The 20,877-nt window shown below is 39.0% G+C and overlaps 1 protein-coding gene across 1 annotated transcript in view; it reads right to left on the bottom strand.

The window, feature by feature from the left end:
* Positions 1-216: 216 nt before the first annotated feature.
* FAM174A (family with sequence similarity 174 member A) overlaps positions 217-20,877 on the bottom strand; it is a 32,535-nt gene continuing 11,874 nt past the window's right edge. Inside the window, exons 2-3 of the mRNA XM_067568948.1 lie at positions 6,188-6,322; positions 217-793 (exon numbers count right to left, since the gene is read on the bottom strand). Of these exons, the coding sequence (XP_067425049.1) occupies positions 790-793; positions 6,188-6,322 (139 nt within the window). The 3' untranslated portion in view covers positions 217-789. The remainder of the gene's footprint in view (positions 794-6,187; positions 6,323-20,877) is intronic.

A 20,877-nucleotide genomic window follows, 5' to 3' on the forward strand; every position in this document is an offset into this window, starting at 1 on the left:
CTGATTTACATTATCTGAGAAAGTGCCCCTGGAACTGGATTTTCCATTCTGTTACACCAGCTTTATGTCAGTGTGATTGCATTTGCTAGAGAAGCCAATGGAGCCATTATCAGTCACAACTGGTTGAACAGAATGGCCATAACATTACTAGATTTCACAGGATCCTGTCAAAGGCAGCTTTAAGACCTACATAAATAAAGAGTGTCATACAAAATGTTAGGAATATTGTAAACATTTTATTGGTACACTTAGGCAGTTTTAAGTAATGTTTACATACAACAACTCATTCATTTAGTTAAAAATTTCAAACAAAAAAGGCAGTAGTTTGGCACAGCTTTTTCAAGACGGAGAAAGAATCTCAACTAAACTACAGAAAATCGAGTCGTACTACAGAATTCACATATAAGTAAGATGTTGATGTTTATACTGACTTAACATATTACATTGGCAAAAATAAGTGAACATATTCCAGATTGGTATAGAAAAGTGTATACCATGTGCATGGTAAACGGAATTAAAATAAGCAGAAAATGCCCTGTTTTAAAAGGGAATCTCTTTTCCAAATAGGTTTGTATTTTAGTGCATGCCCCTCCCACAGGCTCTGCATTTAGAATATTTCTATATATACAAAGAGGTACAACAAAATTGTTACAGTATTTATTGCAACAAACTAAGCATACCATAATATACACAATTTAAATACCCCCCCGACCCTGTTGATATATTGGCTTCTTATTCCTTCTCTCTCTGTTGATCTAAGATTAATTTCTCTCAATGAAAGGCACATACTTATCTGCAACAGAAGAAACAGAGGTGATAATCTTTAAATACAGAAACACCTTTAAAAACAAAAAAAAATTAAAATATTTTAGCTCTAACTAGTTAAACTGATCAAAAACCCAATAACTTCTGGTACTGATAATAGGAGTCTGCCTCATACATAAAATATCCTTCCCTATATCTCTTACATGATGAAATTGTGCATTTTGAAGCATGATTATTTCTCCGTGCTGGGTTCATCTTATTTCAGTCCAAACATGTTTACAATTATGATCTACTTAAGTGCCCTATTCAAAGTAACAAAGGGTTTTGTTTTTTTCCTGATTCACAACTTTAAATGTAAATTTCATGGCTGGCTTGCATCAGGATGTTTCACCTGAACAAAACAGATGCTTGCTTTTGCAAATCTTATTGTTGAGGACACGCTGAGGGCTGTATTCTAATCTCGGGGACTTTTGTAAATAATTTGAATGCCAACAAGTATTCTCTAAGCAAGTTGTCAGGTATTTGTTTTACACTGTGTTCTGTTGTTTTAGAGAACAGTGTGGCAAGTCTTTCCGAAGGAGCAATTTACAGTTTGTATTTTACCTGTTTTGTAAAATAAGATAAAAACACCTATTTCTCTATGACATTTGTCTATGGGTATCAAAGAGCCTCCCAAGTGGCTGTTATCAGGAACTTGGTTTCAGTTTTCAGTGCTGCTGGCTGTCTACTTACATGTATGTACAAATTGCAATCCCAAATCATCCTCAATCAAATCGTCAGGACAGTTCCAAATTGCCCTCCTTGTTCATAAAGCCCTCAATAGATAAACTTCAGTCTACTACACAAACCGTTTATTTATTCTCCTTCTACCTAGCACCAGCCTCACCTTGATCACTTCACACAAACTTGACATAGTGCAAGCACCTAAAACTTCGTTGCTCCTACGAACTAAAAAAAACCTGTATGTATTCTCAGCCTCAGTAGCACCATTTATTTTCAAAGCTGATCCAAAAAGTTATTCTCTCTTATTTCTCTTGCTCACTTCCGTTTTTTATTTTAAACTAGGCACCTACTTAACTCTAAGTTGTTTTTGGATAGTTAACACAGATGCTATACAAAATGAAATCAGATGCCATTTATTAGACTTTTGCAATACTTAAATACACATTAAGTAGTCATCCTTAAACTTGAAATTATGTTTCTTTTGTGTTACAATTTTAATTTCACTGTAGAACGTAGTAATTTCTGTTTTTATCTAAATCAGTAAATAAAAATGATGAATCAGTCTCAAAAACAGAAAAGGATTTATCCACAAAACAAAGTTTTTCCTATACAGTCTGGGTTAGAGTTGCAGCAGCTCTCTATGATAAAGATTTTGTGCACATCAACAGCACCAATGATAAAAAAATCCTTTGAAAGTAAAATTACACCAGTCAGCCAGATGTTCAGATACATCAAGTACCTTCCCTACAGGCATCTGCAAGATTCTCTTCCCTCCCTAAATCAGCTCTCCAGGTCTTTAAATCCTTACCTGTCATTCCTTCAAGAATCATACAGATCTTGATAATCATTAAACATACTGGTTGAAAAGTGCTGAATTTCAAAAGATTTAATTACACCAAGGCTTGTCAGGAACCCACCGAAGTCCCACAAGAGTCAACATGCTCCTAATCATGAAGATGCTCTGTTTAAGTACCCTACATCCAGGCTTCAAATTTCTGTACTAACCCTTGAAGCAATGCTACTGAGCAGCATTACGTAGTAAGTACAGTGTGTAAATGACAATGTTAATTTAGCAGCAACTATTTCAAATTCTACTCTGTACAAATGACTCAAATGGTTTACCTGAACAACTATGGAGGAAAATATTGTAAGAGAAAAAAGGATCCTAAAAAGCTGCTCAATCAATCTCTTGCAAAGGTTGACAGATTCTCTACTAGTTAAATAAATTGTGCTATTTGACAGCATGTAGCAAGTCTTGAGTTACGTAGATTTTCAAGATTAATCTTTTCTTATATTATTGACTGGATAAAATTGGAAGCCCCTGGAAGCAATTTGCCCTAGCTTTTCATCCTGAGATGGTGGCACAAGATACTTGAATAATGAATTACGACTGTGTAGCTCTTTCCTCTGCAATACACATACAAGAACAAGTTCAGTTCTCTGCAACACTTTTACCTTAATACTTCTTAAATGTGAGCTTTTAGCAGGCTATCTTTGGAGATGTTATTTATGCTTTGTGTTGTGCACATAGTACAATTATGATTTTCTAAATTGGTTAACTGAAACGCTAGGTCAGGGACACTGAGGCTCGCAAGCCACACGTGGCTCTTTAATGTTCTCCTTGCGGTTCTTTGCAGCACATGATATTAAAACAATATGTGATTGAATTATTAACCAACTGAAGTTATTAACCAATCAGGATGAATGCTGATCACTAATTTGGCTCCTGAACCACTGAGGGCTGAGAATCATTGCTTATCGTCTAGGTTAACTTAAATTTGGTTAAATTGTCCAGAGTTACTCTGTCTCAAATCACTATTCTTGCACAACTCAGACTCACTCTTAAGTTTTCAGCCTTGTGGAGTATAGCAACTCTACAGAGCAGAAAGTAAGCTACATTCTCCTCTTATGAAAATGGAAGCAAGCACATGTGATTTTTCAAAACATTGCATGAGCAGGACATCACCACCATGCTGGTATATTAAACAGCCAGTATAGGGATGGATCAAAATCCCTTTATCTGCATAAGAATAAGAGTATTTAAAAAAACTGAAGACAAACAGAAGCCCAAAGCAAAATTTGTTTTTGCAAAGATGTTATTAGTAACAATGCAAAACAATGGATTTTATAAAATAAATGCTTTTCTATCCAGGTTCTTTTACTATGCCCATCACTGTGGCATCTAAAGCACCTTAAATTGCGAAGTATATAACTGATTTCTAAGTGCGTATCACTTTCCATTGCATTGCTAGTATGGTCCTATAATCATTGTTTTACCATGGAGAAGTCACATTTTGGTTTTTTATACAAATGCCACTTCAAAGTAGCAGTGTGAATTTTTCTATGGATAGTCTATTCATAGAAAACAACTCCATCAAGGCATGACTGTTACCTTCAGGTCCAGGATATGCTGGTTCCCCATGACCACCACTCAATTTTCTTTAGTTTTTTTAGATTCAGAACAAAATGGCTGGTTCTATTTTGTGCTTGAAGCATCTTATCAGAATCTTCTTAGGCAGTAAAGCTCTCCAGCAGCAAGATACATTCCCCATTGTGTTACTTATTTACATTAACAGCTGCCCCAGTGTATAGCTGTATAAGCAGATAAGTTAAGTGTGGGTAATCTGCCCATAACATCTGTCATTCTAAAGACTACAAAATGTCTTTCAAATGAGCAATCTTAATTTATTTTCAGTCATTTCTATATTCTGCTTAATATGGTTAAGCTTGGTGATAAGTGATTATACTCTGCAGTGCATAAGTTCAACTCAAAGACCACAGAGGTGGAAATTAGGACAGTTTTTCCTCATATCAGAACACTGTATAATAAGTGTTCTAAATGACAGTCTGGTAGATGCCAGAGTGAGAGCCGAGGGCCAATCCATTCCAAATTCAGATCTTTGTTTGATTTAAATAATTGAGAAGCTATCTTGCAGTATGCTTACATTAAGCATAAAGTGCATGGATTTCAACAACTCTACCACATAAAACAATAAATAATGAAGCATAAACTAGAGTGGCCAAGGCATAAAATTATGGCATAACTGTCACAGTCCATATGGAGGGCCATCTTAAGAGGAAGGAAGGTTCCAGACTCTAGCCACTGCACTGGCAACCTAAGTTAGCTATCATAATGGAATAATTTTCTAAATATAAACATACTGGTTTAAGAGGACTTAAGTTCTAAGTGTTAACACTGGGCAATTTGATCCAAGAACAGTCATAAAAATAGAGGTCTTTCTAAATTCAAAGCAGCAAAATCTAAAAAGGAACAAATAGTTGCAATGACTTTGAAACCATCCTAATAACTACCAAAAAGACGGGAAGAGTAAGGTTTTAAAAAAAAATGGGGCACACAAGATGGTTTCTCTTAGTGCGCAGTAAGCTTCAAGCTATGGATTCGATTTTTTGGCATATTTGTAGAACGTGAATTAAGTTTAGAGAATGACCTACAAAGGTAGAAAGCGTGGTTGAGAGAACATTTAATACATATGCTGCAGTGTCAATATCTAGAAAATGTAATATAATCTGCAAAAGATATCTGAGAGGAAAGAAATCAGACTGAACCATATTGAATTCAGCCAAAACTAAGAAAAAAATATACAGGAAAGAGTTGCTTATCTGTACTTTTGTTTTATAAAGGTAACTCCTGCATGTGAGAGACTGGCATGGTCTGTAGCATTAAGCTTTAAAAACATTAAGCTGCCTCACCACTCAGAGAGACAAAGTGGGTGAAATAATATCTTTTATTGGATCAACTTCTGTTGGTGAGACAGAAATTTTTGAGCTTACACAGCGCTCTTCTTCATGTGTCTAAGCTTAGTATTTTAAGCGGTCTTGCACCAGCTATATATTCCTTTTAGATCAGATACTATACTTCTCAGCATGTGACATAACATTTAATCTCTTTATGAAGCAGAACTTGAAAGCATCTCAGATTCCTCCTTGCTTTATACAAGACTTGTTTACAGGAGTACAAAGTAAATTTAGAGCCACAGATACCAAGAATGGATATTTGTATCTAATTTCAGAGTGTAGCTTAGACTCCTCGTATACTTGAAAAAACTTAAATCCTGCCGTCTGGGTGGCATTTATTGGAAAGCTGATTAAAGCGCCTTCCCTATCTCTAACTACAAGAGAGAAAGTAAAGTCTTCGCATACCCCAAGCATTGGATTCAGGCACAGAATTGCAAGCACACTTTTTTCTACATAGAAGCGAGGAAGATTGTGGCACATATACCCAAGGGCAACAAAGTTAGAGTTTTAATAACTGTGCCACACAGTTTTCCCTTGGTATTTATCCCTGATGAAATCTAAATTAAGAATAGTTTTTTTCTTAAATATAGATCTAAGTGCCTAAATTTAGCATTCCCAATTCACACTGAAGCCAAGATTGTGGATGTACATAACTTCTGAAAACTAAGCCACTTTAAAGAGTCCCTAAGTTTAGACTCATTTTTAGTGTATTTATGTGGCCCACCAGACTTTCAGAATGTAAGCTGAGAGTCCAGAAAAAGTAACTGCATGTAAAATTGTAATTTGTCCCTCTATCGAATAAGTGTGACACCTCTGGCTTAACTACTTCATTTGAAAATTAGGAAGTACAGTACATTCTGTGTTTTTGAATATGTAGTAAAGTTGTTGGACCATCATCATTCCTCCACTCCTACAAGAGTACATTGAACTTGTAAACACTAACCTTCGAGGATGATTGGCATCAAACAGTGTTGTATCATCATCATCATCATCTTGTTCTAATGGTGTCAACTCCATATTTTCTATGTTGGTGTCCAAAACTCCATACCTTCGGGTCTTTCTGTTTCTTTTTCTGAGCCTGAAATATAATGTTTTTAAAGTTTAAGTCTTTGAATTGCTGGAATAGAAAGTTATAATTGTGAGATTACTGTATTGAAGAGAACAATATTATTTCCTTAAAATATAGATGTGTATTGAAATTCTTCATATTTGCAAGTTACATTTAATATATGCTAATAATTTAAAATATTTTCTTTATCTCAGTGGAGTAAAAGTAAAATATCAGAAAGTGACATTTCCCTGAGAGCCAAGTTCTCAGAACAGGAGGTGTAAAACTGAAAATAAACATATAAAACTGGGCATCTATATTTTTGTGCATAATTACTGTAACAGTGGTTCAAAGATAGGTAGTTGCAGACAAGTGATTTTAGGCATCTAACTAGCTACGTGCAAATGTCATCTGTGATTTGTGGTGATTATACATACAAAAGTAGGTATGCAATTGAGTATGGACCTCTGGTTCCGAAAACTCTCTTTAAGCCAATAGTGATTGTCAAAGTGGAAAATCCTGTTAACTTTTACATCACGTGCTGTACAATTCTATACTGAGGAGTAAATGAACAAGGCAGAGAAAAGATGTCTGGCAAAAGAGATTATAATGAAATTGGATCTTTCTTTAAAAAATTCCACAAAATGAGCAGAACCATAGATGCTGTAGTGTTTTCACTCAATATCTGCAACTAGACTAAGTAATAAATACTACAATTCTTATTAGACAACTATTTGTTTCCAAGCCAAACTATCACTATTACACATGCCAGTAAAAAGCATGTAGCTAAATGCCTCCAAAGTATAACAATCTATTCTTTATAGAAACAAGGACTCATGATCAGATACTTTATATCAGAGCCTTCATTTACTTATCTGCATATTCAGATTATGCCACTGTTTGCATTCCAGGTTCCTTTTTCCAGGCATTTAAGATATTATGGTAAAGAGAAGGTTACTCATCTTGTGCAGTAACTGACGTTCTTTGAGATGCATGTTCCTTTGGGTGCTCCATTCCAGGTTTTGGCGCATCCTTGATCAGAGATTTTGTCAACAGTGCCCATCTGGGTTGTTCTTGTGCCGTCCCCATCTTGCGGCGCTGCTGGCGCCTTTACAGCACTCGCAACCCGACCCCCTGTTCCTTCTCTACCACAGAGCCGTAACAACACGACTCCAAAGTAGAGGGGAGGAGGGTGGGTAGTGGAGCACCCACAGGGACACACATCTCAAAGAACATAAGTTACTGCACAAGGTTAGTAATCCTCTCTTCTTCTTCGAGTAGTGCCCCTGTGGGTGCTCCACTCCAGGTGACTCTCGAGCAATGCCCTCAGCTAGCGGAGGGAACTTTGGAGTTGTTAGGTTGAATGGAGGAGAGAACTGAAAGTCTGATTGCTACATCATGTCTTGATTCCTGATCGATTGCATAATGCTTTATGAAAGCGTGGGTCAAAGCCCAGGTACTGCTTTGCATATTTCAGTGATTGGTATGTTATGTAAGAAGTCTGTAATGTAGAGATTGATCTAGTTCAATATGTCCTGACCTTTTGGGGCTGTGTTACCCACTAACTGCGTGTAGCATGTGTTGATGCAACTAGAAATCTACTTTGATAGCCATTGGGTGGATATGGCATTGCCTTTGGAATGTTCTGTAATTGACACAAAAAGTTTGGGAGATTTGCTGAATGGTTTTGTTCTTTCTAGGTAAAATGCAATGGCTTGTCTGACGTCCAACGCATGGAGGGCCGCACACCATGCATTATCGTGGGGTTTTGGATAAAATGTAGATAAATGAATGATTTGGTTAAGAGGGAATGCGGATGTCACTTTGGGGAGGAATTTTGGACGATGTTGAAGCGTTACCTTATCTTTATGAAATATTGTATACGGTGGGTGGGCCATAAGCACTCCAAGTTCACTTATGCGTCATGCTGATGTAATTGCTACTAGAAATGATACCTTCATCAACATGTACATTAACAAACAAGTCGCTAAGGGCTCAAATGGTGGTTTGATGACAGTCCTTAGTACTAGATTGAGATCCAAAGGCATTGTGGGAGGACGCATGTCTGGGTACACATTTTGTATGCCAGTCATGAAACGTTTCACAGTTGGGTGTGTGAAGACTGTGGTATCATCTATGAGATCGTGTAAGGTAGTAATAGTTGCTAAGTGTACTTTAAGGGAGTTAATTGGTAATCCTGTTTTTTTTAATTTCCAAGAGATAGTCCAGTATAATGGGGATTGGCGTTACTATTGTGCTGATCTGCCTCTGTTGACACCATAAGAATCTACGCCATTTTTGAAGGTAAGTTTTCCTAGTGACAGATTTTCTGCTATTAAGTAAAATATGCCTTACTGGTTCTGAACATTGTAGTTCAGTTTGTCAGAACTAGTTAGGAACCATATTGTGAGATGTAACTTCTTCAAATGCAGATGGACAATGCATCCCTTGTCCTGGGAGAGGAGATACTTGAATGGGAAAAAGATTGGTGTGCGAATTGAGATTTGTGTCAGGTAAGTAAACCATGTTTGTCTGGGCCATGCTGGTGCTATCATTGTATCACCTTCGCTTTGTCTTTGCGTATTTTGTGCATGGGTTTGGATATCATGAGGATGGGTGGGAATGCATAAAGGAGACCAGTATTCCAGATGATAAGGAACGCGTCTCCCATAGAGTCTCTTCCCAGACCTGCTCTTGAGCAAAAGTAACGGCACTTGTGGTTCATTGTTGTCACAAACAGATTGATTGTGGGATAACCCTATTGTTGAAATATGTTTTCCAGCACTTCGTTGTGTAATTGACTCGTGATTGTTGCTGAATTGTCTGTGGTGGTGTTCTGAATACCGGGTAAGTATGCCACTGAAATGTGGATATTGTGGCACATGCACCAATTTCATAGCCTTATCGCTTCTGAGCATAGGATTTGGATCTTGCCCCTCCTTGCCGACTGATGTAAAACATACAGGTAATGTTGTCTGTCATTATTTTTACAGTTTTTCTTGCTATGAGAGACAGAAAATGTAGACAGGTATTGCAGACGACATACAACGCCATCAGATTTATATACAATTTCATTTCCTGTATTGACCATTTTCCTTGAACGGTGTGTTCTTGTAAGTGTGCTCCCCCATCCAATTAGTGATGCGTCTGTAGAGATCATGATGGAGGGTGTTTCCCATATGAATAGAATCCCTGTTTGAAGGTTGTTGGGCTGTGTCCACCATTTTAATGATTGCTTGATTTTTTTTGGCATTACCACAGTTTTGTATAACGATTGCCTATGTGGTCTGTAAACTGTTAAGAGCCACAATTGGAGGGCTTGCATGTGCAATCATGCATGTTGTACTACAAAGGTGGTGGCCGCCATGTGACCCAGCATTTGGAGGCATGTGCGTACTATTGCAGGGTTGATTGAAGAAAGACTGAACCGGGTGGAGTGATAAGGAGCATTTATTCGGTTACACCCTCTAGCCCACTTGTTCCCTTCGCCTCGCGACCAATGAAGTGAGCCCCGAGTGAACTACTTTACAACTTTTTATCTAAAATAATATGTAAATACACACACTTCTACAACGCCTCATAAAATACCTATTTGGTGATATAAATGGTTATAAAATGAATATTAATGGCTATAGGAGGCATATAATTATACTCACCCCTGTTTATTATTTACAGAATTACCTTACAGAGCGCAGGCGCATTACCTTGAACACAGTATGTAAGGGAGGGAAAGAAGATAATGCTTTCTTTCCACCAAAGGCCTTGTGCAGGAGGGAAGATAGTTATTCTGTTAGCCTCATCCCCCGGGCAGATAGCCAAGAAGGGAGGAAAAGAAGAGAGATAACAGACACTAACTAGAATTCATACCAATTAGCAGAAACAAGGTTTGCCCGTGCCATGACCCTGTTCCCATGGTACCCCTCCATAACTACAAGGCTAGGAAGGCTGCTGTGTGATTAGTGCATAATTTTTGCTTGTGCAGTACATGGCCTTTTTAGCCCAAGCCAGGGGTCCCGCGGAGGACAATTCATGTCCAAAGCCTGGGCCTAATTCCCAGCCCCCCCTCCAGGGATGTGTCCCAGCGCTGTCCTTCTTTGTCTCCACACCCATACCTAGGTTCAAGGTTGGACTGTTTTCTATTATAGATTCCAGGTTCACAATAGTATCAAATCTCTTTTTTGTTAGGAATGCCCTGGCAGTGAGAGAATCCAGGTGCATGCCCATAAACTCTAGTTGTTGCACAGGCTGTAGGGTGGATTTTTTGTCATTGATCATCAGTCCTAGCATATGAAATAATGTCCTTGTTGTGTGAATTGCTTGAACCGCCCCCATGCATGTGCATGCCCTTATCAGGCAATCGTCCAGATAGGGGAATATGGTGAGCCCTAGTCTGTGAAGGAAGGCTGCTACGACAGCAAGTATCTTGGAGAAGACCTCTGGGACAGTACGAAGGCCGAAGAGCAACACTGTGTATTGACAGTGGTTGTTGCCTAGTGTGAATCTTAGGAACCTTCTGTGGGCTGGGTATAATAATGTGGACATATGAATCCTGAAGCTCGAAGGCTGCAAACCAGTCCCCCTGTTCCAGCGCCAGTAATATGGTAGAGTGACCATCCTGAATTTTTGTACTCTTATAAATCTGTTCAGTTTTCTTGAGTCCAAAATGGGTCTCCAACCTCCAGTCTTCTTTTGGGTGAGGAAATAATGGGAATAGAAGTCTCTGCCTCTGTGCTGGGAGGGGACATGCTTTATGGCACCTATTTGGAGTAAATGTTCTACCTCCTTTTGCAAAAGATGCATGTGAGATAGGTCCCTGAAGAGGGACGGGGAAAGGGTTTGGATTGTAAGTATGGAGATAAAGGGGATAGTATATCCATATAGGATAATTTCTAGTACCCATTTGTCTGTTGTTATGCTCACCTAGTGTTGGTAAAAGGGGCATAGGCAATGTTTGAATAAGATGGTGGATGTTATGGGCTCTAGCTGTAGCAGGCGGGGGTGGTTGTACAGACCCTCAACTAGGTCCTCAAAATTGTTGTTTTGGAAGGGCAGCCTAAGATGTTAATGGCTGTTGGTTTGTTTGTTTGTTGGTGTCACCTTTGTCTGGAGCGTGGTTTTTCATACCATCTGTCTTGGGAGTAGTGTTGGTACCTGAAGTTATATGGCTGGTACCTAAAGGTTCTCCTTGTTGCAGGTGTGTAGATTCTGAGCGTGCGGAGCATAGCCCTAGAGTCTTTCATGTATGCATGACTTCATCAGTCTCATCTGTGAAGAGCTTTGCTTTGTCAAAGGAAAGATCCTTGATCTTTCCCTGTAGTTGTTCGGAAGGGCCACGGAGTGAAGCCATGATGCCCTATACATGACGACAGCAGTTGCAACTGTTCTAGTTGCGCTGTCCGCAACATCGAGGGAAGCCTGCAATGCGGTTCTTACAACAAATTGTCCTTTTATGAGAGACTGAAACTGTTGTTTTCTGTCCTCAGGGATGTATTCAATAAACTCAGACATCTTTGCGTAACTGTCGTGGTCATAATTTGACAATGCAGCGTAATTTATTACCCTCAATTGTAAGGTAGCTGACGTGTAGACTTTCCTGCCAAGTAAATTCAATCTTTTGTCCTCTTTGTCATGTGGTATTGATCTGTGGTGATGTTTGTTCCTCTGATTAGAAGCTTCTATGACTAGTGAGTTAGGAGCTGGGTGGGTAAAGAGGAACTTGGTATCTTTAGCAGGAACATAATACTTTTTATTAGCCCTTTTGCAAGAAGGAGAAATGATGGCAGGCATTTGCCAGATGTTATTGGCTGGCTCCATCAGGCATTATCCATTGAAAGGGCAATTTTAGAAGAAGCTGAGGTCTGGAGTATTCTCAGTAGTTTATGTTGTGACCTGCCACCTCTTGGGGTGGAATCTCTAAGCTGTCAGCCACCCTCTTAAACAGCTCCTGGCACTGCTTAAAGTCATCTGCAATCGTAGGTGGTGGAGGAACTATGGCCTCATCTGGTGAAGAAGATGACTTGTGTGCAGGTGGAGTTATTTCTTGGTCTGCACTCTCTATAGGACCAGATGTTTTGGTTCCTGTTAGAGTAGGTCTGTTAGGTGACGTTTCCCTGCATCTCTGGGAAGTTGATGGTCTACTGTGCGATGTTGAATAAGTAGACCAGATTTCCCATCCAGGACAGTGCATACGATATGGGACTGGTGGAGCAAACCATGGAGATCCAAGCCATGGATACGATGGACATCTAGAATGTGGAGTGTTTAGTTAGGTGCCCCCTAGATGATGGTTGTTGGGGGGGGGGGGGGATAGAGTACCCTTTTCACCATCAGACTCCTTATCACTTGAGAAGGAGATAGGAGAAATGGGCTCCTCCTGACCGAATTGCATTGGGGAGGTGTCAGTCCCGTATAGTGGTGATAGTGGGGAAGATGCTAAGAATTCTTCCTCTTTCTCATGGTGCCTGCGCTTTTCAGTATGCTTTCGTGGGGCCAGAGTTGTGGACTCCGTCGTTAATGTCATTGTTGCAGTCTATTCCGTAACATTTTTTGGTGCAAACGTGTGTTGGTGCCTTCAGCACCGTGGATATTCTTGGCGCCGGCAACTCGGTGTGTGCTGGTGCTATGCTGATGTTGTGGTGGTTACTGCCGTTTTGCGGACAGTTACTTTTAACAGTGCTGTCCCAGATCGGGGTTGTTGTTTTTTTTATATCTCTCAGCTCTTTAGCAGAGCAGTAAGAGTCTTTCCTTGTCATGGAGGTCAGTGTACTGGAGGAACCTAGAGCCTCTTTGGTATCAAATCCTTTGTCCATTCCCGGTGACCTCCTTCTCTTGTTCTGCTCTGTTGTCAGTGGAGTAGAGTGCCTTTTTCTAATTTATCCTGTGAGGAGCTGTAACCCTGTCCAGGGTCTGAGGCAGGTCTCAGAGACGTCTCCATAAGTATTAGCTTCAGGCAGATTACTTCAACCTGTTACGCCTGGCTCTAGATTTTAAGTTCTGCAGTGGACACATTTCTGGGCGATATGTCCTTCGCCTAGGCATCTGATGCACTCCGAGTGCCCGTCCAAAGCTGGCATAGCGTCCCAGCATGAGGCACACCATTTGAAGCCAGGAGAGCCTGGCATGATATTTCTATTAACTACAGGATAAGTCTGAGGGAAATTTTTCTTTGGGCAGGAAAAGATTGAGGTAAACTACTCTAAACTACAGGTAAAGTAACTAATTTCACAGGGGAAAAAAAAATTAAAGATTTCTGAAACGGACTGTGAAGAGCTGCTGAATGCTCCATCTCAGACCATGGATGGTTGAGAAGAAACAGACGGGGTCAGGTTGTGTGTGCTGAAAAAGGCGCCAATGGCGCATGTGCAACCCAGATGGGCACTGCTGACAAAAATCTCTGATCAAGGACATGCCAATACCTGGACTAGAGCACCCACAGGGACACTACCTGAAGCAGAACTGAAACTTTACACACATAATAAAACAGAAATAAACAAACTGTTCAGTCAAAATTCATTTTGGGAGCTGGCAAGAAAACAAAACAGTTTCCTTATCCAGGAGACAGGATCCTACCTCTGAACCCAAACACCTGCTGTTTGGCTATTAGTTCTTTTTGTTTGTCTATCAAACTCAGCCCTACATCCCTGTTGTAACGAGGACTTTCTGTATTTAAGAGGAACAACAATAGGCAGCAAAGATGGTGGAGAATGCATTTTGAGGTGCAAGCACACATGGGAAAAAGGAATTAAGTCAGTTATATTGCTATCAAGCCAAGAAATTGACAAGACTTATTCCTATAACCACTTCAAAATAGTTTGTGCTTTGATCCTTGTCACATTACCTAGTTAGGCCATGGTCCTGCAAAGAGGTACACGTGCTTAATTTTAATGCACATTAGTACATTCATTCGACTTATGGGAACTACTCATCTATCTATGTGAAGTTACTCACAAGCACAAGTCTTTGCAGGATCGGAACCCTCAATGGTGAGTTCTTTGGAGCATGGTACACATCTCTACTGTTCTGTGAGATGCTGGATTCTTATGTAATAATGCTACAAAAGAACTGCAACTTTTTAAAAAACTTTTTCTATTTTTAACTCCAATAATGGACTTAATTTTTTTTGTTACTATAATTTGATAGGCATTTAGTCACATTGTTACACATTGTCCTCTTTCCACAAAGTGCCAAGTAAATTGGTAGAAACAGAGTTATAGAACACTGAGATCAAACAGAGATAAAGAAAATTGTGCCTCTCAAATCCATTATTAGTATCTGTACTGCAGTAGCACCTATAAGCCCCAGGCACACACACAAACTGTTCTTCTGAAGGCCTTACAATTTAATCTATATAATTCTTTGAGAAGGTCAATAAAACAATGGATAAAGGAGAAGTAATTGATACAATTTATTTGTACTTTTAAAATGCCTCCAACAAAGTCCTTCATAAAAGTCTATTAAGGAAACTGACTATTCATGGGGTGAGAGGTAAAGGCACCATCATGCATTAGTCACTGTTTTTTTGGGTTGTTTTTTTTTTAATTTTTAGCAAGGCATGAAGGTCACCACTGGAGTGTCACAAGGATCTGTACTAGGACAAGCGCTGTTTAACATACCCCTTGATCTAGAAAAGGGACCCAACAGTGAGGTCGCAAACTAAACAAAGTTATATGTTAGTCAAGATTAGAAAAGACTAAGGGATGTCAGAGGGACCTAACAAAGGTAAATGAATGGTCGCTATTAGGAGATGAAATTCAGACTCAATAAATGCCAGGTGATGCATGCTGGAAGGAAAAAAAATGAAGTATCATACGTATTGTTGGGTTGCAAGTTAGCAGTGATCACTCAGGGGGAAAAATAGGCTAAAATACTGGGCTTCACTAAAGTTAACAACCAAACACTCACTGATTTAATGGGGAAAGATTTTACCTCCTTTTAACTCAATATGAAGCACTGGTCAAATAGGATAAACAAGAGGATAAAATTATAAAAGGATGGGATAGAAAAATGATACTAAAAATGCTATACTATTATGTAAGTAGTTGGTCCTCACCTTTAATACCGCAATTAGTTCTGATCACCCTGCCAGCCTCAGAGTAGGATATAACAAAAGTAGAAGGGGACCAATTATTGGTGACAAATGATTAGATACATGGAAAGACTGACATACAAGACACTGCAAATACTGGGACCATTAAGTTTAGAGAGGAGCTAAAAGAGAGGATCCGACAGAAGTGTATAACAATGAACAGCACATAAAAGGTAAATTAGGAGTTTCTATTTACTCTTTTCAAGTACAAGTTAGCATCCAATGAAAGCTAAAGACAAATTTAAAACTGAAAAGCTTTTTGTTTTTTTAAAAAAAGAACCATAATGTATAGCTAGTCTATGGAAGTCACCATCACAAGATACTGAGGCCAACATAGAATCCAAGAAAGGATTAGACTTCACATGGGTGACAACAACTTCTACTGTTATGTGAGGTTTTTTCTTTTTTTTGTTGGGGGAGAGGGAGGGAAGAGAGTATGGATGAAAGGACTTAAGGAGTATAAGTTCAGAGTTCCTTGCTATCCTCAGGTACTTGAAAATTGGTTTATGCTCGGAAACTTCCCCTATGGGAAGGTTATTCCCTAATGTACATTCTGGTTTCTTGAACTTGTATCTGATTCCTCTAGTTACACAGGCCAAGTATAATTAGACTATACAAACATTTCCAACAGTCCCTTTAAATAAATAAATAAGTAAAAAAGATGTGGCCGATGGATTATTTATCAAAGCAAACAGACAGGATGGATTTATTTATGTCACAGAACTTTTGTTTTTTGTTTAAAAAGAAAATCTTAACCACTGAAACAGCAATATGTCAGTATCACATATTAAAGAATATAGGCTATTAGCTTAGTATCGCTTTTGTTAGTGGACACATACCTTGTTCAAACAAACAATTAGATAGCTTGTGCACTCACACTCTCTCTCACCCCTGTCCACTAAGTCAAGAAGCTGCAGCAGCATAAAGGGGCTCTAAAAATCCCTGATCTAACAGAAGAGAATTCACTTGGGGTAGTAACTGAAGATAACTATCCAAGCCCCAGCATGTTGATGGCAGGGCTGCAGCACTGGGGCTGAGCAGTGCCGCTGCCCGTACCATAAGCAACTGGAAACAGGCTGACATAGCTTAGGTAGCCTCCCAAGAATGTACAAGTTACATCAGGGCTGTTTTGCTCACACAGCAACCCAATATTGGGTGGGTGTAAAGGTGGCATGAAGCCCCCCTAATGTCAATCTCTCTGGACTGCAAGTTCTGTGCTACAGCTAAGACAAACAGCACAGAATCTCACCTCTGGGATTCATCCAGATTATCCATTTTCCCATTAAGGTAAAAATGAACAACATTCCTAATTGCTAGATATTTATTCAATCATCAATACATGTAAGCTTCATTGTCAAAAGTAAATACAAATTACTAAAGCCCGTGTGTTAAAATGTTTTAAGAAGAGAGCGAAAGAACTTTATACATCAGTGTGTGAATCACATTACACTTAACTTCTTGATAAATTGAGAAAAATTGAACAGGTCTTTGCAATTCACTTCAACTAGTAATTTTTCCAGGATTGGATACTTCTGTCCACAGGTTTCACTAAATAGCTTAGAAGAATACAATTAATGCTCCTGATTTCTCACGTATGTATGTCAATTGCTTTTAAAACAAAAAACCGCCTCCAAAACAAAACCACCCCCTCAATCTGAAGGTTGAGAAATTCAAACTTCAGGCATTACCTAAAACCCCCCCAAACCCCCCAAAGAATATGAACTTTCTACTTTTATTCCTGGCACTCCGTGCTCTCACCCTATAAGACAAGTATTTTTCTGACAATTATTACAACTAGATAACATGTTAAGTGTCAAAAACCTGGGCTGCTCAGCCAGAAACCCTGCTGTTAAGAGGCCTCAAATCCCATACACATCATGAGAAGTAATCAGAGGCATATAGAGAAGTAGAAGCAGACACCACTACCCAAGGGCTCTGCTCTTCCTCATTCCCATCAGAGATGTCATCCACCAGATAATGGATTCAGGAGGGTTGTGTTTTGTTGTTTTGTTTTTTAGTGTAATATTCTAGCTTAAAAGTTTATTTAGGGGAAGGACATTTTGGGGAAGTTGATCACTTTTCTTGTGGCCACCCTGGTATAATGTTGTAAAGTCTGCCATTTCAGCCATTGGTCAGTAGCTTCATAGAGACCCACAGAGTCTGACCTAGAGTCATGCCAGAACCCCACAGCACTGAAGGAGAAAGTCAGATGGAAAGTTTATCTAAGAAAAAGAACCAGAGGTATCTCTAAATAGAGAGCAAGAAACTTCAGTATATGCTACTCTGGACTTCGAGGCTGCTCCTCTTCTGCAGAGGATTTACAGGTCTGTTACTCCCCTTACAGCATTAGAAGAAGATGCTCCGGCCATGAGACAAGGCTAAGCAGACCTCAGATCCCTAGAAGTTAAAGGAAGGATTAGTTCTAGTGAACATTCTTTTGGAGGACGGGAGTGGATCCAAGTAGTTTTCATATAAAATCTTCTCAAATGGCTAGAAGTAATGGCTGATTGCAAACTGACTCTGCACTCTAGAAGAGGAAGTAGAATAGTGGTGCTAAATATTCTCAAAACTAGGACCTTCTGCCATTTCCCCCCTCAATAAACACAGAAATCCAAGAAATGTACTTGTTAATAGGGCTAGGCCAAAGCCAGGTTTCATTAGTGTTGATAAGACCCACTTCCAGGCAAATTACCTGCAGCGTCCTTGCTTAAAGGGGGGGCAGACTGTTGGGCTGCTATAGTCTGAGCTATAGCATTTCCCCCCATCCCATTTGATTTATGCGGTGTAAATAAAATAGATGGTAGTTTTCTTTATGCGTCATGAATCCTGGTATGATGACAATTACACAAATGCAATGCATAACATACTGATTGAGCACAATGGACGAATATTCCCTGGTATCCTGTGCCTTGAGTGGTCATTTATATGTGGGCAAAATGGGTGTGACACACACTACTATTCCAGCTTGGTTGCATTTAACACTCATTTTGCCCACATGTAAATGACTATCTTTGATGCAGAGCAGCAGAGAATTAAGTTTACAGAGCTGAATTTGAAGTTTGCCTTCTTTAAACACCACATTTCAGGAACACCAATTCCTTCCTAACCCTAGAAGTCTGAGAAAACTGCTAACTAATTTGTATAAAAGGCAGTTCTGTTTGATGGGCAGTCCTGAAATAGCTTTTTATTGGAAACCAAAGTTTCATCATTATATACCCAACATAGACTAACACAAACTTCCCCACTTCATTAATTTTCATCTTAAAACTATAATTTTAGATAATCCTGAGAACTGCTTATTAAGATGATTTATAGGGTGCGATTCGCATTTTGAGGAGACACTTCTGATAGTTCCCATCAAACTAGTGTGCTAAAATTGATAGTGTGGCTGCAGTAGGATAGCCAAGGTAGCACAGGCAGTGGGGCACTGTGGCAGGGGCTAACCACCCCAAGTATAAACCTAGTGGGTACATACTCAAGTGTCTAGCCTGAGCCGCTACCCAGGCTAAGCAGCTATACAACTATTATTGGCATGCTAGCTTCATGACAGCAAGTGCAAGTATGTCTCCTTGAGCTGGGAATCACACCACAGCTTAAAGTGCAGGCATGCCCACAAGCTGAAGTGATTGGATAGCTATAGATTAGATGATATAGATTCACCACATGCCTTCTCTAAAGTGTAACTCTTCGGATTTGATCAGCAAATCTTTAGCTATGCTCCTTACAAGTAGTAAGATGACTTGTGGGAAATACAGTACTTAAGTAAGTGCATCATTTAAGTGTTTGGTGATCGTCCATAAGGGAGGACAACAGTTTAACTGTCTTGTAAAATAATTCAGTGTAAAGCAATTTATATGCAATACAGATTAATGTTCCAACATCACATACTACAAAGTATCAACTGCAGCTAATTTAAATTCCTCATTAACCCACATTTCTAACTAAACTAAATAGTTCACCATGCAGGGGGGAAAAAAAAACAATTTGTACCAAAAATCCTGTCTTAATTAAAAAACCTTATTCTATAAAATAAAAGTTATTCCTTGAAAGTGAGCAGAATCTCTCTTCCATGAAGGTTACTCATGAGCTGCAGGTTTTATACTCATGAGAGAAATGTAATAATCACCTTTCAAAAAAGATTTAAAATAGTTTCCTAGAAATGTTATTTTAAATTAAATCCATGACACGGAGTTTAATACTGAAATACATTTTGCATACTCTGTTCTGTTTTACTCAGCATGCAAAATTAAGTACTGCATACTGAAAACATCCAAAAAAATAAGAATCAAAAGCTGTATTCACCTCATTTGCTACATATTTATTTCCTCACTAACTTAAGAAAACCTATTTTAAGCACTAAGAGTGTTATTTCCCTCATGAACAGAACCAAAAGTCCCATGAAAATCAGTAAGTCTTTCTCTTCACCAGTAAACTAACAAAAACTTGGCCAGTACTGGTTTTCCTATTTCACCTCTTTTGTATATTTTTGGCTGATTTTTTTTATGACTGATATCAGGGTTTACAGCTATGGAGCAGATGGATTTGTTTCATGGTGGCTGACATTAGAAGGGGTCTAATAACTCAAACTAGTTTTCATAAGGAAATAAATAAAGAGCCAGCAAGTCTTCTTTAAAGCCACTGTATTTATTGAAATAACCTTGATATGAAATGCTTTTGTTTAATTTTTATTATTGCTTTAAATGGTTACTGCAAAGGCTGACTGAAAGGTAGTTTAGTTTTCTGGCAAGTGCAAAGCTAGTTCCCCTGACCAATGAGGTTTCAGTGCTAAAATGCTGACAAGAACTAGTAACTATGCCCTAATTATTTGTGCCAAGAGGGCAAACATCAGTCTCTTCTCCACTATTGAGTGGGATTTTCTTTTTAAAAAAAATAAAAATCAGACACACTAAAATTTGGCTAAGAATGTATAGATACTGCACCTTCCACAGCTCTTCCCTGAATCAAAGGCCTACCACACCTCTCTTCAGGGAAACATATTAAAAGTTGGTACGCTTGGTGATGTGGAGGAGGCTGCTTTTTATAACAGGCTTTTTGATTGAAGAGAGAGGGTTGAATCAGAGTTTATTTTCTTTATTTCACAGATTATTAGGGAAGTAACTCAGGGACATGCAAGTTACAACACTTCTCATTCTAAATACTGTCAAAAGTCACCTACAGCCACACATAGGTGCTCTTTTGGTCTTTTTTATGCTCAAATCAAAATAAGAAAGCCGAAGTAGATAAGACCAAGTTGGTAGGGCATCGGAGTGAAAGTCAGTCACCTGGGTTCTATTATTCCTGGCTCTGCCACTGACTTGCTGTATGACCTGGGGCCCTAGGACCCCCATCTGTAACAAGGACAGTAATATCTAACCACCAGTGTATAATAGTTTGAGATCTATAGGAGACAAGCACTATAAAAACCAAGTATATTTTACTGTTAACTTTGGCAAGCTGCAGCTAAAATACCAGAAGGAAGATGTTTGGAGAAACTTTGCAG

The sequence above is a fragment of the Emydura macquarii genome, unplaced genomic scaffold (genome assembly GCF_026122565.2).
Source record: "Emydura macquarii macquarii isolate MOO-44397 ecotype Brisbane River unplaced genomic scaffold, CSIRO-AGI_Emac_v2 contig_2897, whole genome shotgun sequence".
Lineage (NCBI taxonomy): Eukaryota > Metazoa > Chordata > Testudines > Chelidae > Emydura > Emydura macquarii.